General features: G+C 40.6%; 2 protein-coding genes and 1 long non-coding RNA gene across 3 annotated transcripts in view; 2 read left to right on the top strand and 1 right to left on the bottom strand.

Moving 5' to 3' along the window:
* LOC137996809 (alanine--glyoxylate aminotransferase-like) overlaps nt 1-1,766 on the top strand; it is a 16,977-nt gene extending 15,211 nt beyond the window's left edge. Inside the window, exon 10 of the mRNA XM_068842396.1 lies at nt 29-1,766. Coding sequence (XP_068698497.1) covers nt 29-148 — 120 coding nt within the window. The 3' untranslated portion in view covers nt 149-1,766. The remainder of the gene's footprint in view (nt 1-28) is intronic.
* An 8,118-nt stretch (nt 1,767-9,884) lies between these two features.
* LOC137996791 (macrophage receptor MARCO-like) lies at nt 9,885-18,527 on the bottom strand. Its single transcript, XM_068842373.1, has 4 exons — nt 17,805-18,527; nt 16,572-17,201; nt 14,208-14,747; nt 9,885-13,335 (listed from the first exon to the last, which is right to left on the bottom strand). Exons 1-4 carry the CDS (start codon nt 18,004-18,006, stop codon nt 13,034-13,036), a joined length of 1,674 nt encoding a protein of 557 aa, XP_068698474.1. The 5' UTR covers nt 18,007-18,527; the 3' UTR covers nt 9,885-13,033.
* Nucleotides 18,528-22,039: 3,512 nt separating this feature from the next.
* The window catches only part of LOC137996792 (uncharacterized), a 3,631-nt gene continuing 670 nt past the window's right edge, over nt 22,040-25,000 (top strand). Inside the window, exons 1-3 of the long non-coding RNA XR_011122381.1 lie at nt 22,040-22,646; nt 22,748-22,793; nt 23,911-25,000. The exon at nt 23,911-25,000 is cut by the window's right edge and continues 670 nt beyond it. This is a non-coding gene — a long non-coding RNA (uncharacterized lncRNA). The remainder of the gene's footprint in view (nt 22,647-22,747; nt 22,794-23,910) is intronic.

The following is a 25,000-nucleotide window of genomic DNA, read 5'->3' as shown; positions in this document are numbered from 1 at the left end:
TAGCTGTCGCTGAATTTCATTCTTTCAGGTGTGGCGTGTTGGTTTTATGGGGCATAATTCCTACAGGGAAAACGTTGATCTTTTCTTACGTCTTTTTAAAGAAGCAATAGAGTCTGTCCACGCTGGTCGTCCCAAGGCCCAACTTTAAACTACGAAAATAGTCAGTGCTGTAAACATTTTCCAGACGAGCATTCAACATTGTCGGAGGCTTTTAGATGGCTCAGATTGTATTCATATATTTACGTATTTAATTCTTTGCAAGGGTCTCTTAGGAAATGCTGGTGGAATGCCCGAGGGCAAATGGTTGTAGCCGTTTTATTTGCAAATAATTTGTACACATGCTGTTCAAACATGGAAAAAAAAAAGGAGGAATTGGTTGTAGATATAGAACGCCATCCCGTTGTAACGAAGCCCTTCCTAGAATTGGCCACACATTTTAAGAAACGGTCCAGATAAGAACGATAGCAACAACGGCAACGAACATGTTGGAATTCAATTGGTATGCAAAAAGGTGATAACTTTTCTATTGTCTGTACTTACTTCTGATTGGCTTAAACAGCAAAAGTTAACACAACTTCATAAAAGCAGTATTATATTCATCCTTACTTTCCAACCATCTTCCATCTTTCATCTGGTCTCAGTTTAAATGAATTCCACAGAAATCGTATGTGGGGAACATGTAAAATTGTAAACGTTTCTTGGCTTTTGTTTTCAACTCTTGTGATTGGTCAAAATCTTTTAACGCAAAAAAACACCCTTTCAAAGTGGGCTGTAAATGAATTTTATTTCGTTAACTGCCTTCCTGTAGGTTTATGCATTCTCTGTGTAAAAATGATAACATTCCTATGTGGGGAAAGCCCCGTTGCCGCATAACAAAGGAAATTGCTATCCACCTTACACGGATCATTACTTAAACTAGATCTCTGAAGTACTTAGATGACACCTAGCTAGACAAGTTATGGCTAGTATAGTTCGCTGAAATATTACGAAGACCACAGTAGTGTAACATTTTCTTGTGCTTGATTTCCTTTTAATTTTGCCGTAGCAATGCTTACATAAATGAGACTTGAAAGTCTCTTACAAGGTGGGACACTTCACCCTTCGCTGTAATGCGTGGTACCTCGTCTGGGTTTTAACGAACTATGTGGTTTAGAAAAAAGACCACTTGGAGGTACTTGTGCATAATGTTGCCTAACTTTAACCTATAGGTGCCCGACGCTCGGTCCCTATTTTGTGGAAGGGTCTACACTCAACTGATCATTTTGAAATCTTCGAGTCTCATATTTCACAAGAGTTGGGTATAGCTTGAACATTTGAATAAGTTTTTCCAAACCCGGGTTAGTGGTTAATGAGTGTTTATAAAAAAAGGCTAACGTTTGCAAAAGCGGTTAGAATTCTCATATCCTGAAAAAATGCCGAGATATAGCAGATTGTTTGTAACATTCCTCGAATTATAACAATTCGCATTTCACTCGGTTTTTCAGATTTGTTGTCAATGTTTTCGGGATGTTCTCAATGTTTTCTTGCGTAATTTGTCTCTGGGTTGAACCCGGGCATCTGCAGCGTGGGCAATAAATTACATGTGAGATTAAAATATGCATTTGCACAGACAGAAGTGTAGCATAATTGTATATAAATTGCAGCTCAACTTAGTGTTTTACAATAGCAATGCAGTTCATAGTGGGGCACAAATACTAGTGGTATTTAATCCACTTGGTCAATGGCTAAATGCTATTCGGTCGCAAATAAAGGTTGTCATGAACGGTCATGCTTTGTGTTTTGGCATTGTCTGCCGTCGTTTTATTCCTATTTCTCACTTGTGCTTGACAAGATTTTATTTTTTCTGTCGAGTATCGTTTTATACAACACATCTTTAAGTTACCCTTAAGTCTTCTCCATATTTGGTCCTGTTATCCTCGCCATTGCGGCATTAGTAAAAAAGGAAGCAGTATACGCAAACCTCATTAACATTTCTCCTGTAACTTTTTTCCCCTAAAGTCTTTTCAGTGAAATGGCATATTTCACTTTTACGATTATTACTACGTCATCCGACATGTGCAAAGTACATGTCATCCGAACAAGTGGCATGCCCCATTTTGATTTTGAAAATCATTTTTGACAGTTTCATCCTCTTAGGGGCAGCGCCGGGAATTTTCCTTGGTGGGGCATAACTAGAGTTAGTATAATTTTCAGAGGTGAATATTTAACAATTATTCGCCGAAGGCGAAATGATTATCGGTGAATATTCACCGAGACGAAGTCGAGGTGAATATTCACCGATAATCACTGAGCCTTAGGTGAATTATTGTTTTAGTATAAATACACAGGTGATTATTTCGAAAAAGAGAAAAAAAAAAAACATTTCAACGCGAAATCATCTTCACTTACATTGGCAAAACCACTACTGGCAGCCATTTTGTCCGTCGAGATGATTAACGGGTGATAATCCGAGAGAGCGAGCCAATGAGAGCGCACGATTTGTATAATCACCTGTGTATTTATACTAAAAGAATGCTAAGCCAATCAAGCACTTTTCGTGCCTTTTTATCTTGTTTTAGCCCGTTGTTTTTAACTTTCTTGATATTCACCGCTGAAAATTACAGTAAAACAATTATTCGCCTCAGGCTCGGTAAATATTCACCAATATTCACTTCGCTTTCGGCGAATAGTTGTTAATTTCTATTCAACACATTGTGACAATGTCCAAATATGGTCATAGCGCGCTCAATATTCGTCGTGCGTACTCAACGTATATCCTGCGATATACGTAATTTTGTGTGCCGCGGAGAAAAATGGTAGTTTTACCAGCTTTTTTCTTTTTTCAATAAACGTAGAAAATTGTGCTTTGTCATCAGTGTGTTGAATAATAAAACAATTATCCTGCTCAATCTTGCGGAATATCGCCTGATTTTAGCCAGCTCGGCCTACGGCATCGTCGGCTAAGTATTAGGCGATATTCCGCGCGATTTCACAATATTTTGTTTAATATGTGTAATATTGGCGCGACAGCGCCAATAAATTAAAGCCTCAGTTACACTAGCAAGTTTTCCTTCCTGTACGCACTAGCAAGTTCTCCTTGAAAAGTTTTTCCTTGACAAGTTTTCCTTGGTAGTGTAAATGAAAAATATGACAAATTTTCCTTCGACAAGTATACTTGACAAGTAATTTACACTAGCAAATTTCGTCCTTGACAAGAGTCCTTGTTCAAAAACTAGCATGCCAGTTTTTGAACAAGGACACTTGTCAAGGAAAAAATTGTCATATTTTCACATTTACACTGTCAACGAAAACTTGTCGAGGAAAACTTGCTAGTGTTAATGAGGCTTAACGAGTTCCGAAGGCACGAGAAGCTAGGGGTTCCAATGGCACGCTCCTCCTGGGAAATTTTGAAAATTTAAGTACTCAAGGATGCAATCTGGCGCAATCTGAACGCTAAAATTTGGCAAACACCAGCATTTCATCATGTTCAACGAAAAAGTAAGAAAACCTTAATTGGCCTTTTCCACCTTAGCAAAAAAAAACTTATCAAACTTCAATACTTTCGTAGAAATTATCAGTTGTCAGTTTGTTTTAGTGTTCAATACACGGTTTGAGAAAGTTAGCTTTAATAGGCCATTTCCGAGTTCATGTCAGCGAGTGTGAGTGCGAAGTTTTTGTTGTGAAGATTAGGCTTCATTCATATGTAAAGTAGAACTAATGCCATCACAAAACGTTCGCACTTAGACTCGCTTTGAAGAGGAGGCTGACATGAACTTGGAAATGGCCTATTGACAACGAATTTTGCCTGTCATTTAATGCTGAAACAAACTTATTTCCAATATCTGCCATGGTTAATAGCCCTTATGCTTGATGACGTCCGGACTAGCTAATTTCACCAACAAACCTCGAATTCGAAAATCAAAACTTGTCAATTTTAGCTTGAGCTAAATCCCACTGAAAGGCGCAAACTTGTAAAGAAAATCCATTTGGGAACAGTATTGCATGTCCAGATGATGTGAATAATTCTGTGCAAACGAATTTTGAGCATATGACGTCATCATGCAGAAGGCCTATTTGTCAGTGATTTTCTTGTGAACGTGGAGAATCTTGCAGTGATTTTAAAATCTTTCTTGCGACATAGTTGTTCTAAGATATGTTATGAGCCCTCTAAGAGCAGAGACCAAGCGCTCACTCACAGCATTCGTAGCAGGTACAACAAGAAGTAAATTCACAAGGTTATAAACTACGAGAAATAATCAATAGCTTCATTGGGGAGTTTCTCATATATGCCACTACATCGTGCAATCCAAGGTTTGTCTCAGTGCCAAGCTGCGCTCTGTGCGTTTTTAGTACAAAACACAGGTCTCAGGTGACAGGTCCCGGTTTTACCCATACAGAAAAAACCTAAACATTCATTAAAGCTAACCCTAGGCCTAATTAGACCTAAACAAGAGTTTTTAGGCCTAAGGTTAGATTTAACGAATGTTTAGGTTTGTTTCTATATTGCTAAAACAGACACCTGTGACTTGAGACCTGAGACCTGTGTTTTGTAACTGTCCGTGTGGCAGCAGCAAATTGCGGGCCAACTCGTCTCCATTCGCCCTTCTCACACGGCGGCCATATTGTCCCGGGAGACCAAAAAAGCTTTGTTTTACCACGCCAAGCCTCACCCCCATGGTTTCCACTGCGAGGCTTGGCGTGGTAAAACAAAGCTTTTTTGGTCTCCCGGGACAATATGGCCGCCGTGTGACAAGGGCGAATAAAATCACAGACAGAATCAAGATCCTTGGAAAAATCATTCCCGTTACTAAACTGCGTTCACCAAAAGTGACTCTAAACGGGAATACAATTTGTATCCAGGTTGAATGAATCTGTCGAGTATTAAATTAATTACGAGGAGTAGCGCTTCAAAGTAAATAGACCAGAAGTAGTCTTCGGCAGTTTCTGGATGGTCTCCTGGGGTTTTGCCATCATCAAGACGAGCTGCCCAGCCCTGAGTTGTTCCAAAGTTGAAAGTTGGTGAGGCAAATTCCCCACTTGCCACACGTGTAGCGCCACTTTTGTGCTTATCGGTCTTTATTGCCTCCGGTAACTCACAGCTCCATGCACTCTTCTCGAGCGGCGTATGCGTTCTTAACACCTTGCACTATCACTAGCAAGGCCCGTAGTGTACAAGTCCTATTCGAGAAGACTAATGTTGAACAATTTTTAGATGTAATTCCGTTTTAACCCTTTGAATTATAAGTGCTTGCTAGTTCTTTGTACTTTTTTGGTGATAAACGGAAGCAGCAATTGGCTTCACCGTATAAGAAGTCCTCATTGAAACTTGGGTTTATGATGATACTGCTTCTGAATATCACCTCCACCTTCCTGGTTATAACTTGTGCCTAAAGAATCGCAAGTCCGGCGTCCATAGGGGCTTGGGTCTCTACATCAATACTGACTGTTAAGTTCAAGGCCCTGACCGCTTTATATCATCTTGAGCTGGAGGTGCTATGGGTTCATCTCAGACCTACGCGACTACCGACGGGTTTCCCTTGCATTGTTTCTGGTACAGTTTACCACTCGTTATATCCTGCTGGTGCCAGTGATGCAGCCATGGTTGATTATCTCTTCTCTTCGCTTACGACCATTGAGGGGAGGTATCCAGGGTGTGGCATACTTCTAGCCGGTGACTTTAACCGGCTTAAAATCGGTCGACTACCAACGCAATTCAAGCGTAAGCAGCTTGTACGTGTTGCAACTAGGGGTGACCAGACATTGGGTCTCTCCATTTGGTCTATCCGAACATTCTGCAATTTTACTGGAGCCCAATTTGATGGGCATGCGCAACAATAGTAGTCGTCGTTCTCTCACTCGAAGGGATACTCGCCCTATCCGTAAATGAGAGCTTGCCAGGTGCTAGGGCTCTATAGATTGGTCCGTTCTTTATTCTTCGCCCGACTGTGAAAGCAAGCTGCAACTTTTTCAAGACCTCGTAAAGATCGACCTGGACACCATCATGCCTTTCAAGACCATTAAGCTCCACGTAAACGATGCTCCCTGTGTGTCTGCTGAGTTTAAGGTTCTTATCAAGTCGCGTCAAAAGGCATGTGCGCAAGGCGATACAAAGCGTTTCAGACACCTTCGTAACATCACTAATCGTGAGCGGAAGTTATGTCGCGGAAAGTACTATGCAACCAAAGTCGCTAAGAGTAAGACCATCAAACCCAGCAAGTGGTGGAGAGAGGTCAAGATGATCGCAGGGATGGCTCCAGCTACTGGTGGTGAAGATATACGCTCGCATCTCCACCTTTACGGGATCGCGGCGCACTCCAATCGAATCTAGACATTGCAAATATGATCAATTCGGCTTTTATTGAGTCAAAGCAGGATTATAGCCCGCTTGCGTGTCTCCCTCCATTTTTGGACGACTCTGAAGTTTTAATGGTCAGCCCATCGAGGTCTGTAAGGCTCTTTTAGAGCTGTATCCGAGAAAGGTCGGTGGCCCGGATGGCATTAACAACTGGCTCCTCAGAGAATATGCTGACTTTCTAACTTGCCCGGTCTGTGATATCCTAAACTCATCATTCGCCGAGCAGAAGCTTCCTCGGTCGTGGAAGGATGCTGACGTTTCACCGCTGATGAAAATAAAACCTGTGACATCATCACCAAGCACATCAGACCCATCTCCCTAACTCCGACTCTGTCCAAGTTAGCAGAGTAGTTCGTTGTTAGCAAATACATTGGCCCTACAGTCTTGGAGGTGGTTGATCCTAACCAATTCGGCGCAATTCCAAAATCTTCAACTCTTCATGCTCTAATTTCGATGGTGCACACGGACGGGACTGGTTCTGCGGTGCATGTTGTGCTCTTAGATTACAGGAAGGCTTTTGACCTTGTGGATCACAGAACTCTGGCTGCCAAGATTCTCGGGTTGCGCATTCCTAGCGGTGTTGCTCGTTGGGTCTGTGACTTCCTTATGGATAGGTGGCAGCGAGTAAAGCTTTCAGGTGACTTTTTCTCGGAATGGGGCCGTTCCATCTGGAGTGTCTCAAGGCACCAAACTTGGACCCTGGAGTTGTATAAGTTTATTTCCCAGAGCCTCGAGATGATGCCTTTTTTTCGGACAGAATTTTAAGATATCGAAATTGGTCTATTCGCTGAAGGATAGACGTATCGAGCAATGTCATAAATTTTTCGAATCAATAGTATTCAATACCGAGCTCAAGCTTCATCGCTTTTTTGCCACCGAAGAACCATATTACTTATAATCTTAGAAATTAACGTCAGTTTGCTAACCCAATAATGCGCACCAAGCGTTTCTCCCAGCCATATTTACCATCTCTCAATAGGTGTATAATTCTTGTAAATTACATGCTCTGTAAATATAATCATTAGTTATCTATCTATTTACGTGACAAATGTCAACGGTGGCTCAAATCTGATATCTGGTACGTTTATTAACATGTTATGAGTGATTTTTGGGGTCACTCTCGTCTACAGAAGCCCCCAGGCAGGCATCACTTAGCTGAAAATGTGGGTTAAGGCAAGCCTTTGACAGAAAACAGAGGTGAGAGATGGTTTCATGCAGACTAGGACGCCTAAAATACTTTGTTGCAAGGCATGCATGGCGGTTCACGTGTGAAGTTCTTTCTCTGGCCTTTCTGGGGATGAATATATCGTTTCAATTTGGGCAAGTTTTGAAAACCAAAAATTTCAATGGATGCTATATTTTGCTGGTAGGACTCGTTGGCCCGACGTACTTCCGAAAAAACCCTATGAAATGAGAATCGGGGGTCTTCCCTTGCCATGAAATGGCAGAATTACCCAGAATTCTTTTCGGGCATGAACGAGAGCCGCAACTTGAGAAGCACGAGACTGTCCCTCATCAAATGGCTGAAGCGCGGCCGGAGGAAAACGTGACAAGAAAATATCTAGCCAGATACTAAAAAGTAGCCCTGTTGTGTACTGTTAGCTTAGACTTTTGATGTTGGAACAAGTTTATAAGGTAGAAAATTGGCGACAAAGTAGAGCTTTTTTTGGTGTCATCCTCGTAGCAAAAATTAAATCTGGCCTTCCGTAATTTCTTGTCAACGGAACGGTAAAATGTATATGAGAGAATACTGACATTTATATTTGCAGATTACTTAAGTCAAACTCTACATCTCTTTGCAATAAGCGCATTCAAGATTTCTTCGTATTACTGTATAAAGGTCTGTTGTCTAATGATTTCCTGCTACTGTATATGAAATTTAACCGAGTTTTCCCACCGGTCTTCTTGTCGTGATCGTAGAGGAAATAACATTTTGTCCCTCAATAAACCCAGAACAACCAGTTATGGTCTTAATTCTCTTTCTTGCTTATCAGCTACGTTGTGCAATATGTGCGCTACCTGATTTTATCCGTACCGCTGAGTTAACAGGTTTTAATAAGAATCCAGGCCCGCATTTTGTATAGCCGAATTTCTTTTTAATTATTGAATGTTTCGTTTAATATTTTATATTTAGTTATTTATCCGTATACGCTGTGTATTTAAGCTAAAAATGTTATGTCTCGAAGATATTAGCTCTTGTAGTTGCTCTGATCTGAAATGCCAGAAAGTTTATGCATGTGTGTATGTTACCTTAAGCAGGGCGCCACTTTGCAGTCCCCGACTCCAGTGCTTACCATATGAGAGATAAAATGACTTTTTCCATGAATACTTAAGCCATCGAAATCTTACGCGAAATTGACAAGGGCGGTCTGGAGATGTGAGTAGGAGTAGGATCTGTCTCATATGGTTTAGGGGCCGACAGTTGTCTCCCTCAATGCCGTACCGGTAGGAAGGTCGGTATCCTAAAGCAGCCAAGGGCCAACTGCGTCCAAAAGCGATCGCACGAGCCGAAAACCCGGGATGACTCTTTTGGTACGACGATCCAGCGCCATGTCTTGAGGTACACCGTTTCTCTCTTTTCTTCAAACATTCCGTCAGCGCATGCGTAAGTGGTCGTATTCTCCGATATGCAGCATACTAACAAAAAGATGTTTTTTTACAATGAATTTCACATTTCAGTTGAACGTAACGTAAGAACCCTGCGTGTCTGGCCTTCTCGAGACAGAGGTGAGAGATCGTTTCATGCGGACTGGGACGCCTAAAATATTTGTTGCAAGGCATGCGTGGCAGTTCATGTATATTAATGTAATAAGAGAATACTGAGATTTATATTTGTAGATTACTACAAACTCTACATCTCTTTGCAATAATCGCATTCAAGATTTCCTCTTTTTATTGTATAAAAGTCTGCTTTTTTTACGATGCGTAGTACCTCCTGCAGGTCTTAACGATATTTGCGGATTTAGAAAAAAAGATCAGTTAGAGGTCCTTGTGCATTAGGTTGCCTAACTTTAACCAACATGACCGATGCCATCCCTATTTTGTGGAAGGGTCTACACTCACAACTGATTGATAATCAACGAAACTTTAGACTCGTATGTCATCAAGAATTGGGAATAGTAGAGCATGTATTTCACAAGCACGGGTTTAGTGGTTAATAATAGTTTACAAAGGCTAACGTTTACAATTTTAAAGGCGATTAAATCTCTCATATCCTGAGCAAATGCCGAAATATAGCAGATTGTTTGTAACATTCCTCGGATTATGACAATTAGCTTTTCACTCGGTTATCAGATTTGGCGTTTATGTTTTCGGGAAGCTTTCTTGCGTAATTTGTCTCTTTGAAGTTGAACTCCGACATTTGCAGCATGCATGGGCAATAAATTGCATGCGAATTAAAATATGCATTTACACAGACAGATGTATAGCATAGTTGTACATAAATTGTAGTTCAACTTACGGCACAACTGATACAAGTGGTATTTACCCTATTTACTCCACTGGGTCGATGGCTAAATGCTGTTGGGTCGTAAATAAAGGTTGTCATGGCTTAGCATTGTCTGCCGTCGTTTTATTTCAATTTCTCACTTGTATTTGATTGCAACCATTCAATATAACTTTGGGAATAAGAGGCAAATATTAAAAGTTCAATATGATCCTACTTTAGCATACCTCGTTCCCAGTGTCCTCGGTAAAGAGTCTATCTCTGTGTGGTAATTTAACAAGACTTCTTTCATCTTTGGTATCGTTTTCTACTACAATCTCTTTAGGTCTTTGCGGATCAGGGGCCCTTTTCTCGGAAGTCCCGATAACGTTTCGGGTCCGGAAAGCCATTTACGAGACTACCTTCCACTTGCTTTCATAAGCTGGTCCTTAAGCATGTTGCCAAGTTAACAAAACGCAAAATGACAGTGAAGTTTGTGGACTTAAATCTCTCCGTTCTTAATTATGACACCCGGAGAAGGCCCGAAAAGTTTCGGGACTTTCGAGAAAATGGTCCCTGGTTATCCCAAGACGTCTTCATCAATGGTTCTGTTTTTCCTTGCCATTGTGGCATTTGAGAAAAAAAGTAATACATAATTCTCATGAATATTTCCCCTGTTATTTTTCCCCTGAAGTATTTTTAAGTGTAATGATATATTTCTCTTTACGATAATCACCACGTCATCTGATATTTGCAAAAATACAGGTCATCTAAACAAGCGATCTGCCCAAGTTTCCCCCTCTTCTGTGTTTGTTGCCTCCCGGAACTCACGCCTTGTACTGTTACCAGCAAGGGTTGTAAAATGGCGCCCGTAGTGTATACGTCATATCCGAGAAGACTGAGTAATGTCGAACCGTTTTTAGATGTAAGTTCAGTTATTTAAAGACCCGCGATCTCTCCCACTAAATATATACTAAGGACCAAATACAAATATGGCAGCTAATATTATATTGAATGAAAGATGTATATATTTGAAGTGTGGGTTAAAGACGAAAGTGAGAATTGATCCACGCACATACTGGACAAGTTAAGCAATTGTCTCTCGGGAGCAACTGAAACAATTTTTTCGGTGTTTCTTAGAGACAATTGGTGTAATTGTCCTGATAGAGCGAGTTTCAATCGACTGTCGTAAAACCAAAACCAAAGTAATTACTTTGGCCAATCAAAAAGGTTGGAGACAATCCAGTAAACCAATCAAAACTAGAAGTAATTACTCGTAGCCGACACAAAGCGCGGGAAAATGTGCACGCGCGAGCCACAATTGGTTTTGGTTTCACTTCTGATTGGTTGAAAAATTGGCGCGAGAACATTGAATCAATCATTGAGTGAAGGAAACGCAAAACCAAAGCAATTTGCTGATTACTTTCGACACTCAATTGAAAACCGCTCTATGTGCGATGATTATTTTTTTATTATTCTTTTACTTTTTAACTTAGATTAGCCTCATAAGCTTATTTTACAGCTAAACTTGTCAACTTTCAGACCTGGGGCCGGTTCCTGGAAGGAGGAATAACTCTATTCCAGGGATAACTTTATCCCCGGAATAAATTCTGTTCCTGAAAGAAGGAATAGCGCTATTCAGGGAATAAATCTGGGATAAATTTACTACACCTTGCGAGGTGGTAATAAATCGCTATTCCAGGGATAAATCTGCAAAAACAAGATGGCCGATATGTTGCTGTTTGGTCGTCTTGCTGATGCAAGACGCGCCAGACCGCTGCTGCGTTTTAGGCTTTTTAATGCACATTTAGAAAAACCGGGCGCGTTGTCATAAACTTCGATGATCATTTTACTTGTTTCGGAGGGCTCGCCCGGTGCCGGTCCACCACCCGTCTTCCTTTGCACATTTTTTTGTTGGCTCCTTCTTAGCCGTGCTGAAGAGCCCTTTCCATTTCTGTTTTACTTCGTAGATGGTTCTGCTGGCTACACCAACGGCATTAACCTTCTCTGTAGTGGCTTTCCATGTTTCAGTTTTGGTTTTATTAGTCACGTTGTCGGTAAACTTGTTTTGTAAGATGCCTTTATTTGTACATGTCTCCACGTTTTCTGTAATTACTGTCAACTCTCTGGTAGTAAAATTTGGTTTCCTTTTTCTTTTTTCGGCACTGTTTCCGTTATGCTCTTCCGGATCCATGTTTACTCAGATACAGAAAAATTTCGTCCTTCACTCTCTTCACAGTGCTTTAAGCACAGGCACCCGGCGCGCATTGCACTCAATTTCCTGCCAAACCTGTTTGTCAGGTGGGAATCCCCTTTTGATGGACGATCTATTCCTAGAATAGCAAACTTATCCCTGGAATAGCTATTCCAAGAATAAATAGTGCTTCCGGAAACCGATTTTTATTCCTGGTATAGTTATTCCTAGAATAGCAGATTTATCCCTAGAATTACTGTTATACCTGGTATAATTTATTCCTCCTTTCAGGAACCGGCCCCTGGAAAAGAGGCTAGTAAGTCTGAATTAATCGAGCCTCGGTCAGAAGCCCCGATCTCTTCAAACTTTTGAGTTGTTTTACCCCTAGCGCCATTCTTGCCATTCTGTTTGTAGCAGAGGCCAGGAGGCCGTTTCTCGAAAGTCCTGAAACTTTACGGACCATTTTCGGGTGTCACAATTCCCTTTGTATCTCAAGAACGGAGAGGATTTAATTTGTCAAACTTCACAGTTATTTTTCTTTTTGGTACCTTGAAAACGTGTTAAAAGATCTAGATCGGCTTTCCAAACCAAGCGGTTGGCAATTTCACAGATGGCTTTTCGGGCCGGAAAAAATTTCGGAACTTTCGAGAAACGGGCCCCTGGGTTATCAAGCTTTTCATGAAGTGAAGCAAATTCATTTTCTTTCGAAGTGGCATCTTCGCCAGCAGAGGTTTTTCTTTGTGCCAGCCGCGCCAGCGCCTCGAGCTGGCGGATAATTTGGATAACTTGGTCCAGTATCGCTTACTTCAGCGATTCCAATGACCAGTTAATTTTTATCGATGACTGACGAGATTTGCTTTTGTCGTCTTTCGTTTCCGGGATTTTATCCAGTCTTAGCCTCATTGCTTTCCCTGAGGTGTCGATGTAGCCGTATCTTGTGTTGAGAATTTAAGCTTAGAGAACATAACACCGGTATGTTTAATGCAGGAAACAGATAACGTGTGGCACTACCAAATACAAACCCAATTTGCGATAATGGACAGCGTGTTTGAACATGAGGCATAAAGTTCATCGCCTTGTCTTAGACACAAACCACACTTGCATCTTCATCGTGGCCACAGTTGTGACTTCCCCAACCTCTGTGCGCACATTGAGACAATGTAGACTCTGTTCCTTTACAACTGACGTCATCCATCCAGATCTTACCAGTCCCTGGGCCATATCTTGCTCCAGAAAGAGCAAAGTATGCACGAGAGAATCCCAACTCGCGACAAACCACGTTGGCATCATTGAGGTCCCAGTCGTCATCACAAACTGTTCCCCAATTACCATTATAGAAGACTTCAACACGGCCGCTTGAACCTCCGCCATTTACTAATCGAACTGTCCAAAGAAATAGGAAAAACCTGTTAGAGCCTTGTTAAGGAAGGAGGCGATGAATGAAGAAGCTATGGGCAGTTATGTGTTGGCTGGGACAGATATGCGCAACACTGCAACTAACGCTATATATGCAGAAAGGTGAAGTACATAGTCAAACTTTATTAATCCCTCGTTAAGTACTGACAAAATCTGTGGTGCCCGCGTAACCAACCGACATGTTGGTTACTGAAACCATGAAAGCATGTGCATAAAAACACCTACTGATTGTTGTTCGTCGTTCTGTATCATGCTAAAGTTTCATTGGTGACAAACCAGTCGTTGTCAGTGACTGAATGGTGTGCTGCACCAGTAACTAATGCTTAGTCTCAAAACACGAAAAGGATGACAATTTTCCAGTAGTTTAGAAGCCCATCCATGCTGAATGAGCAACGGTAAGGCGGCAGTAAATGTATTTCCGTGAGAATAATCCTTGTGCTAATTTTCCTCGCTAACCTCGTTATACAGCTAAAATCACCCTCAGTGTTTCACATGTCAGCAAGGCTAGTAAGTGTAATTAACACGAAATGATAAGTGCAAAAGAATAATTTCAGTACTGGGGACCACTATTGCATAGTTGATGTAATTGGATACAACTCTTGTCTCGCTTGATGAATGAGCTGATTCAGGAGCTTTTCTTTCCATGTATTTTTGTGATGCAAGTTCGTAATAATGAATACATCACTGCCATTTTCTCAAAAAAACAAGAATATTTCTTAATAGTGAAACTGGCTCAAGACTATTCCTTTCTTTTGTTCCCGGTTGTCAACAAATTCTGTTTAAATGGCATCACTTCACCAACAATTACTTCATTGAATAATAACCGAAATCTAACTCACCTTTGGAAGTTTTCACAGAAGTTATTGTCTCAGCGGTAAAAATCCCTGCACTTTCAGCAACACAAATGTAATTTCCTGAATCCTCCTCTCTAAAATCACTGATAACTAAGGCGCCATTGATCTGCTGACTTCGCCCAACTGGCATTTGAGAACCTTGTCGCTTCCAGGTAATGACTGGTGGTGGATGCCCAGCAGCGCTGCAGTTTAAAGTAATGTTGCCCCCGATCCAATGAGCAATCTTCGAAGGCGGCTTAAAAGTGAACCGAGGAAGGGATACCACAACCAAGAGAGTTCTTTTAGCAGCTTTCCCCAACGTGTTCGTCGCGTTGCAGAAGTAGTCTGCTGAATCACTTCTTCGGACTTCAAGAAGTTTTATGACGCTTCTATTACTCTCCACCCTCCCATGCGGCAGCTGACCAAACGACTTACTCCAGGTGACAACCGCCGCTGGCTGACCTGTCACATGACAAGTTGGAAGCGTGACATTACTTCCCTCAAGGGCGTAAAGAGGCCCCGGTTGAAGCGAAATAATAGGACGGGCTGTGGGAAAGTAAAAAAAAAAAACAATAATGGATTCCCTTAAATTAATTTATAAATTCCAGAAAATTAAAACTCGTAAACAACAGTTGCATCAACTTCGTCCAAGGAAGTTACAGTGAAACAAAGTTCGCTACCAGTCATAACGCTCTTTAAAACCACAATTTTTTGTTTCCGGAATCTAACGAATAGAATAGCAGCCGGGCATTGGGCCACCCAGTTAACATTGCGCGCCTTTGTTGATGTTGTTGTTATCCGGGAATTTGGAGCGTCTACTTCCATAAATGGGCAAGTATCGCTTAAGAGAAAAAGTCGAACAAAACTTTGTCATGGAAATAACGAATGTTTTGAAGATCGTCGGGGGAGAATATTCTGTGAAATTAAATGAATTTTGATGAGAAAAACTGCAGGCTACCTTGCTATTTCGCGCACTTTTCTATGAAGCATGGAAATGCGTTTGTACTAAATTCAAGAGCAAAAGACAGTTTACACGCGTGGTACCTGGTTGTTTGAACTTTTAACTGGACCTTTGTAAGCAAGCAACCTATATTTATTTGATTTCCAAGCAGTTGGCGATGGAAACAAAAAGGGCGAGATTGTTTAATTCGCTTTTTGCGTGGTCTTCGTAAATGATGCGAGAGGTAGTGATAAGCGGTACTGAGTGAAGTAAATAAAAACATTCGTCAGCGAGCGCACGGCAATACACACTTGTAGTAGCATTGGATGCAATGCTCTTATTCTACGTTCCTAAAATTTCTTCTTTTTCAAGTTTACCAAGTTTGCAAACGGGTATTGAATCCAACAACAATTTCTTCTTCCTGTAAATTAAAGATAAACTGATCCCTCTGAGCTCCTCTACAGTTACATACATACTTAATTGACCGCTCCCCATAGGGGCTTTTCAGGGCCAATGAAACACAACGAAACGACGGAACAGAACAACGACAATTGTTAAGAATCCCAACCCACCGGCAAACCAGTTGGCTATTTACAAGTGCAGCTGGCAAATTGAACCAGGGACTACCAGGATCAAATTCAAAGAGTGGTCAGAGCGGGTCTTGAACCCGGGATCTCCGGATCTCAAGGCAAGCGCCCTAACCACTGAGCCACACTGCCTCCTCAGTTACTTTTCCAGACCAGAAATCTCAATGTCGTACGCAAGCTTCCTTTCACAAAACGCAGTTTTGTTATCAGTGACAAAACGAAATGAACAACGAAGGCTTTTTACTGATTGGGACAGAGATGAGTATTCTATTCTGATGTTCCCGAAGACTTGCTTTGCCTCTGTGTTCATGTTCCGGCAGCCTCCGACAGCGGAAGAAACGCATATAATATTTGGACAGAATTTATATCGATCCGACGGCCAGTTCGCTGTTTGTGTTTCCTTGCAATGTGTATGTAGAAATTCCCAATTGCGGTAATCTTCGCTGCAATTCCAAGAGAAGATGGCTCAACAACGTTTCCGTTTACACTCCATAACATGTTGCGAAGAGAGAGTCATACATAAATAAAAATAGAAACTGAAATTCTAATAAACGTAGCTTGTTTTCCCGTGAAAAACAAAATTATATATCCCATTTGATACCCGATGGAAACAGATTACTTCAAACAGTCACAGAATTCCGAGTTTCGGACACCCTGAAATAACGTGGGCGCGCAATGTAAAGTGGGTGGGTCAGATTCTTTAATCACTTTATCAGTTACCTTCTTATCTCACTTTGCCACGATGAATAAGAACAACCTTTTCATGACATTAACTTCTTTTTTCAGTCGATTATTAGCAAAGGAAACTAAATTAGTCTGACAACTTTAGATAATAATACTTACTATTAACTATCAGTTGGACCTCTGCCGAAGCGTTCCCCAAAAGGTTCGTCGCTGAACATCGATAAATACCGGCGTCACTTCCTTTCAAATTCGGGAAACGCAACATTGCTTCTGATACCGCAGACTGGCTCACCTCTGTCTGATTGATCATTCTACTCCATACCACTGTAGGCTCGGGATTTCCTGTGACTGAGCATTGAAAGGAGGCTGATTCGCTTTCGTTTACTGTCATCTCCGCAGGAGAAACAACAACTGTCGGAGCTGAAATCGATTCACCAGGCTCTCCTTTAACTCCGGGTAGACCTGGTCGACCAATGTCTCCCTTGATTCCTTTAGGTCCAAACTTCCCGTTCTTGCCCGGTGATCCCATAATCCCTCGATCTCCCTTCTTCCCGTTCTTTCCTTTCTGCCCTCTTCGTCCTCGGGCTCCTGTCTCTCCCATCGGTCCAGGTGGACCGGGAGGGCCTGCAGGCCCTGACGGGCGCGTGGCACCCTTCCATTGACAGAGTTGTGGTTTCATTTCGGATAAAAATTGCCTCATTTTCAGTATCGTTTCTGCGTCGATGTCTGGTTTCGTAGCATTCTGGACTGGATTAGCATTTCGCCTCTTTCTATGTAGCTTATATGAGCCTGTTTTTTTAAAAAAAGGCAAATAAAAAGAAGCGACTCAGTTTTCAGTGCACTTCCTACCTTGTCTACCTTGCTAACAATCTCGTTAAGCTGCATCTCCCTGAGTCATGAGACCAATCATATGTGGATGCTATCCGAACCAGAGGCAGAGATGTTTTAATAGAACTCGCTTGGCCAAAACGATAAATCACAGAGTTAATGGGAATGGGAAAACGAGAAATGACAACTTCAAATCGCGCTTGGAAACGTTTTGTGTAGTTAAGGTCACTTAATCACTTGATCACTTAATAGAGTGGTAAAGTGATGACGTCACAAAAACTAAATTTATGAAATTATGGGATTTACTGAGACATTCTGAACAAACCTAAAATTGAACAAACTGAACAACTGAACAAACCTAAAATTCACTCAGTTTGGATTAAACTACATTGAGTATCGGGTTTGACGCAAGTTGTAAACCGAGCCTTTTTACCTTTCTGTTTGCCCGATTTATTATATTTTGGAAAGGTCCACAATACAATCGTCTCCGGTGCTAATTCGACAATGCTGACCAACATCTAGTGCCCTGGCTTTGAAAATTCACTGCGCTAAGAAACAATTTACCTGGAGAATTCTTTGTTGGCCGTGAGAGGGTGGATCCTTCTGTCGACGAATGAAGCTCAGCAGCCTTCTCGAGAACATTTATTCTCTTCATGTGCTTGCTTAACTCAAATTCAACCCGTAGAAACCCGGCACAATATAACGCAATTGACAGCAGAGAAATAACAGAAGCGAAAGATGGGAAACTCTGCTTCTGTGAAGTCATTTTTACGGTCGGTAGAAAGGATTGTTCAACACAGCATTGCTCGCTTCAGCTGGAAACGTGATACTGAGCAGATGTCGAATTTGTCTTGGCCTGTATATGTGATATCCTGTTTATGAAACGGAGGGCCATAGGTGAGCACTCCCACGCCCATAATTATCCAAATATATCTCTTCAGTTTGTCGCATGTTGAACAGTAAAACATGCTTTGTTGGATACAAAACAGGATTGCTAGATTTCCTTGAGCATTCGTTTAAAAACCCTTTACAAGGTATCACATGCTGGACAGTAACATGCTTTGTCGGAGACACAATGTACAAAAGAGGAGGGTTACATTTAATTCAATTAAAACTTTTTAAGGATTAAACCACTGCAAAAACTGTGTACGATCAAAACTTGCTCTCTAACAGAAGCGAAAGATGAGAAACTCTACTTCTGTGAAGTCATTTTTACGGTCGGTAGAAAGGATTGTTCAACACAGCATTGCTCGCTTCAGCTGGAAACGTGATACTGAGCAGATGTCGAATTTGTCTTGGCCTGTATATGTGATATCCTGTTTATGAAACGGAGGGCCATAGGTGAGCACTCCCACGCCCATATGTTGAACAGTGAAACATGCTTTGTTGGATACAAAACAGGATTGCTAGATTTCCTTGAGCATTCGTTTAAAAACCCTTTACGAAGTATCACATGCTGGACAGTAACATGCTTTGTCGGAGACACAATGTACAAAAGAGGAGGGTTACATTTCGAATTCGTTGAGCATTCATTTAAAACCGTGTACGATCAAAACTTGCTCTACGTTGGATCAAAATAGATCGTGACCACACCAAAAAAAACTTTAAAAATAGAAAATATACTGCAAAGGTTGGTCAAGACAACGTGAACATAGGCGTTGTTGCAATATTTCGGCTGGCCAACACCAGCCCTCTTCAGGTTTGTTGAATGGATAAGTGCTTGTTACAAGATCTTTATATTTACCGGAAATGACATAAAAAGGCTACGTGATGTGTTATAAAAACGGAAATGCATAAAAAAGAGGAGAGAGTTTTTTTAATAACGACTTAATAGAATAGGCCTTATCACGGTTTTCGACGCCATCTTGACGGGTAGGCAAAGCGGTCAGAAATTACAGTGTTTGTATGAGAATCCGATAGCAAATAACTTCTTCCAAAATTGAATTTTTCACAATTTCTGAATCGCAACGTTAAAATATTAGTTAGAAGGTTGTATTCACCAAGTTTGAAGTATGTAGCTTGGCTAGAAGACGCTCAGTTAATTTTTGGAATTTTCCACACATTTGTCTGTAAATTTGGCTGGGTAAACAAACGTCTGGACGCAGTTCGCGGGAAAAAAATTTTGAGACTAATCTATGGAAAATTAAAAAAGAATAGATCAGCGACTTATAGGAAAGCTACATCCTTCAAACTTGGTGAATACAATCTTCTACCTAGTATTTTAACGTTTTGATTCACAAATTGTGTAAAATTCAATTTTGGAAGAAGTTATTTGCTATCGGATTCTCATACAAACACTGTAATTTCTGACCGCTTTGCCTACCCGTCAAGATGGCGTCGAAAACCGTGATAAGGCCTATTAGTATTTTACTCTGTCTAACGCCAGACGATTTTACTCGTCAATGGGGAACCCCTGGGAGTCAATGGGTTAAGTCCCCCTTCGAAATGTTTTTGTGTCCCTTTTTTCTTGCAAAGTACTTTGGCATTAGAATTTTGAAAATATAAATCGACTTACAAACCAAGCATCGTGGAAAAATTGAGAATTCAGTTCTAACTTTTGCTTTCGGTATTTATGCAAAGTGCGGTGTGAAAGCAACACACGGAAAATAATTCCGCTCGGTAAATCAATGAAGACAGTTGCAATTGAGTTGAATCACAATAGCATTAACAACAACAACAGATCAACTTAAGTTAACGAAATGAAATTCATCACGACTGCAGCTAATACAAGGATTTTTGCGCAGTAAACAAAAAAAAAAATGGGCGTATACTGGGCACGCTTAGTGAAAAATTTGTTGATGATTCTGGTCTCCGTTGTTCTAGATCGGAAACAGTATATTTCAGGAAGAATTGAAGAATGTTCTAACTACTTGAATTCTTTGAGATTGCTCACTGCAAATATGGAAAGGTTTCTTCAAAAACACCATGATTTACAGACTATTTCTTCAACAGCGATAGTTCTACTGCTCAGTGAAAAGCATAAATATTAGTCATGAAAATGTCACTCACCTGAACAGAACGGCGCCTTCTGCAAATGTTCCTAAAGCTTAAAGCCCGCCAAGACTTGCATCTCAAATCTTAAATGTTGGGTTTTCTTTCTGTGCGATTCCTTTTCCGTGAACTAATAAGGGCGTTTCAAAAATTAAAATTATTTCTTAACTGGTCGGATACTGGTGCAGGTCGGATACTGGGCAACATACTACATCGCAAAAATATATGCTAAAATGCGTGCTGCACGAGCAGAACGATTATTTTTCCTCTTTTAACCAATGGTAATGATGTTATATTGTGGCGTTTTCGTTGCCATAGCCGCCATTTTTTCTTAAACTCTCTATTAAACGAAAACAGTGACCTCAACCACGTTTTCTGAGCCCGCGAGACAGAGCACCCCCAGCAAACCATTGTTTTAACGAAAACCGCTTGACAGCAACCTTGGTTCTGGTCATTGTTGTCTAAGGTCTTCCTGTCAAAACGCACAGTAAATGCATGTAGCCGGCGTTTATGCGCGGGAAAACGAGTGTGCTATATAGCAAGTTGTTGTTCCTTACTTCTGATTGGCTATGAATGTGACTCTTGGTTTCAAGCCAATCAAGTATTCAAAGAAAACCGCTGTTCTACCAACCAAAAGGGGTTATGCATGTGTTTTTTCACTGTCTTTTCTTCTTTTCTTATCTTTTTTTCCTTTCTTTTTTTGGTTTACGCCTATCGCTTACCAACGGTAACTAGATGCTTCTGTGAAGCATACACTGGCTTGCCTGTGATACGTGCTACAGAAAATCAGAAGACACTGAATTGTGTGGTATTGAAATACAGCATTCCAGTCTCTGAAGAATAACAAATAAAAGAGAAGCGAGAAACATTGGCTTCTGGGCTGACATGTTGATAATTTTCAAGTTCCCTCACAACTTCTTTTCACCACAAGTGTGCCCTATGAGCATCCGAAAAATTTGTAATAGTAAACTTCACTGAAGTCAAGCCCTGCCCAAAACAATAAACCCCTCATAAAAAACAGAAACATCTGACCAAAAATACTATTAACGCTAACAAATGCGAACTCAGCAAGGTTCAGATTCTGGTAGCTTGCTTTATGCAAAACAAATATTGATGAAAAAGCGAATAAATATTGATACACAGTTTTCAGAAAGAGCAGAAGGAAGTTTCCCGGACGGTCGATCAAGAATAAAATATTTACGACATGAAAACAACATTAATTTTGAACTGTGAATATAGAATATAAAAAGTTACGATCAGCGACAAACATTTTGGGAGATTTTTGCTACGTTCAAGTAAATTGCAAAATCGAAAGTGACGTGGCCGGAATTCAGCGGGCGCCGTGATTAAGTTACCGCGGCATGTTTACTCGCCAAACAGTGAAGCATCTGTGTCAAATGATGGCAAGATACCGGGTTTTTGTAAGTTTCTTTTTCTGTCAAGTGTTATAAAGTTTGACAATGAAATGAGCGAAGTCAAAACAAAGATCACAATCGCCCAACTCTTGTTTATGCAAAGTCAAAATTTACTCTCCAAGACGCGTACGACGTTATTTATCACCAGGTAATTCCATCATTTTGGAAATAGCAGCTACTTTATTATTCATCTGCGTCACAAGTTTTCACTGATTTTGGGGCTCATTTTGTTGAAACTCAAGCACGCTTCCAACAGGCCTGTGAACCCTTCCTGCTTACAGAGCAATACTAAAAAACTTCTCCCATATCACATTTGAACCTTAAGCTCGAAAATTCAATACACAACATGATATTATAATTCACAAAGGCAGAAAATACCGCAGAATCCTTTTCCAGCGAAAATTTTATTGAAACAAACAACATATTTGCTCTTAGAGGGGAAAACCTCTTCCTATTTCATTGCGTGCGTGAAGACAAGAAACTCAATTGTGTCAAATTACCATGTACTTCAGGTAAATACTGCTCACTTTGATTTCGTCTCGACGGGCGATAGATTGTTGTTGAAGTCCAGTACTTGTCGCTTTTGAGATTCATGCCTAGTTTATCCAACTGACTTTCCATTATTGAGCTCCATAAGGGTATATTTTGTTTAAGGATCCACTAAAACGCCATTCGCGTTGCATGACTTTCGACGCCATTGCAGGCTAAGTTGATGATTCTATACTGTGTCCACCAGAGAAATCTACGCAGTTCCACTACCCTCTAGATCCTAAGAAAATACGCGCAGAAGGCTCTATACACAAAGACACCACTTACCAGGGGAGTGACAGGCAAGACTTTTACCGACACGGAAAAAAAAAAAAAAAAAAAAAAAAAAAGAAAACAAACAAACTAAACGAAGACCTCGACTGGGTTTGCCCATAGGCAACCCAGTAACAAGCATCAAAATCCCTGAAGGATTTCCAGACTGGAAAGCTGTGCCAGAATATCTCATGAAAACGTATGGCCGAAAGAGAATGAAACGTTTAATGTTTTATCGAAATGTGCATCTTCTTTCCTGTACAAAGCACTAATCCTTGTAATTAAAATACCTTTTTACAGGTACAAGCTGGAAATTGTCGGTGGAATGGGACCAACTGTAGGATTGGTAAGTTGCTGCATACCTGAAGCCGCCCGCGTTGCGCCTCCAGCCAATAGAGAGCTTAAGCACTCGCGTTTTTGAGACCGGACGGAAACCGGAAGAGAACATTTCGCGTGCCAGGACAGTGGTGTCTCCCAGATTTTTATACGAATCATCTCTAATGCGGACAAGATACTTAGCAATGTAAAGGTGTTTGTGTGAAGACAAGTTAAAAGGGAAAACATTACACTTCCGGTTGCCGTCCGCGTCTCAAAAACGCGCCTACTTAAGCTCCCTATTATCTAAACAATGACTGGAGAGCTTACGTTTTCTCGAAGAATCAAGTAGACACGACGGCAACGATATCGAAAGCCTTTCGATATCGTTGCAAACGGTTTGAAAAAGACGCCGTGCTGTTTAAATCGCTCCGCGATTTTTCCAATAGTATGGCTCAGTTATCTAGGAAATAAAGCATTACAGACGGCACGAAAACGAAGAACCACCGTCGTGTGTCATCGCTCGTTACAAACCCCCTGCATTTAACGTTGTTTCGCAGAGTACAGTGAAGAATTGTTTTTAAATGGTACCGAATGTGTAGCAAGATTGCTTTCATTTTTTCAAATCTTTTATTATTATTATTATTATTATTATTATTATTATTATTATTTCGTTTCTCCTAAACTTTCAGTAGTTCAAATTTTACAAAGAATATGCGGAATTTGCAATTCAATGCGATCTTCTTGACTTAAGATAGACAGTGTCTCTAATGTGTGGAAAGTCAGTTGAATGAATAGACTGCTTTCACGATCTATTATTATTATTATTATTATTATTATTATTATTATTATTATTATTATTATTTGCTATCCCCAGCAATGCTGTTTTCTGGATCACTTCCAACCTCACATTCACGTCGATTCGCTTCATGTACTCCTTAAAGTTGACTGATACGGCTCCAAGGACCCCAATAACAACAGGCACTACAATGACTTTTCCCATGTGCCAGATAGGACTTTTATTCGCTGATTATTCGACTTGTGTATACTAGAACAATTCACCTCTGCGTCGGTGAAAGGGAAGGTTTATTTATCTCCACTTCGGTGAATAATTGTTAATTAGCTGTCGCTGAATTTCATTCTTTCAGGTGTGGCGTGTTGGTTTTATGGGGCATAATTCCTACGGGGAAAACGTTGATCTTTTCTTACGTCTTTTTAAAGAAGCAATAGAGTCTGTCCACGCTGGTCGTCCCAAGGCCCAACTTTAAACTACGAAAATAGTCAGTGCTGTAAACATTTTCCAGACGAGCATTCAAAATTGTCGGAGGCTTTTAGATGGCTCAGATTGTATTCATATATTTACGTATTTAATTCTTTGCAAAGGTCTCTTAGGAAATGCTGGTGGAATGCCCGTGGGCAAATGGTTGTAGCCGTTTTATTTGCAAATAATTTGTACACATGATGTTCAAACATGGAAAAAAAAAAAGGAGGAATTGGTTGTAGATATAGAACGCCATCCCGTTGTAACGAAGCCCTTCCTAGAATTGGCCACACATTTTAAGAAACGGTCCAGATAAGAACGATAGCAACAACGGCAACGAACATGTTGGGATTCAATTGGTATGCAAAAAGGTGATAACTTTTCTATTGTCCGTACTTACTTCTGATTGGCTTAAACAGCAAAAGTTAACACAACTTCATAAAAGCAGTATTATATTCATCCTTACTTTCCAACCATCTTCAATCTTTTATCCGGTCTCAGTTTAAATGAATTCCACAGAAATCGCATGTGGGGAACATGTAAAATTGTAAACGTTTCTTGGCTTTAGTTTTCAACTCTTGTAATGGGTCAAAATCTTTTAACACAAAAAAACACCCTTTCAAAGTGGGCTGTAAATGAATTTTATTGCGTTAACTGCCTTCCTGTAGGTTTATGCATTCTCTGTGTAAAAATGATAACATTCCTATGTGGGAAAAGCCCCGTTGCCGCATAACAAAGGAAATTGCTATCCACCTTACACGGATCATTACTTAAACTAGATCTCTGAAGTACTTAGATGACACCTAGCTAGACAAGTTATGGCTAGTATAGTTCACTGAAATATTACGAAGACCACAGTAGTGTAACATTTTCTTGTGTTTGATTTCCTTTTAATTTTGCCGTAGCAATGCTTACATAAATGAGACTTGAAAGTCTCTTACAAGGTGGGACACTTCACCCTTCGCTGTAATGCGTGG

The sequence above is a fragment of the Montipora foliosa genome, chromosome 3, assembly GCF_036669935.1.
Source record: "Montipora foliosa isolate CH-2021 chromosome 3, ASM3666993v2, whole genome shotgun sequence".
Lineage (NCBI taxonomy): Eukaryota > Metazoa > Cnidaria > Anthozoa > Scleractinia > Acroporidae > Montipora > Montipora foliosa.
This window is presented reverse-complemented; position numbering and strand designations above follow the sequence as displayed.

What these genes read in the sequence shown, in the direction of transcription:
- LOC137996791 (XM_068842373.1), bottom strand. Translation starts at nt 18,006, where the DNA reads ATGACTTCACAGAAGCAGAGTTTCCCATCTTTCGCTTCTGTTATTTCT. An exon ending in GCCAACAAAGAATTCTCCAG is followed by an intron (nt 17,202 to 17,804) that starts GTAAATTGTTTC and finishes TTAAAAAAACAG; the next exon opens with GCTCATATAAGCTACATAGA. An exon ending in GGTCCAACTGATAGTTAATA is followed by an intron (nt 14,748 to 16,571) that starts GTAAGTATTATT and finishes ACTTTCCCACAG; the next exon opens with CCCGTCCTATTATTTCGCTT.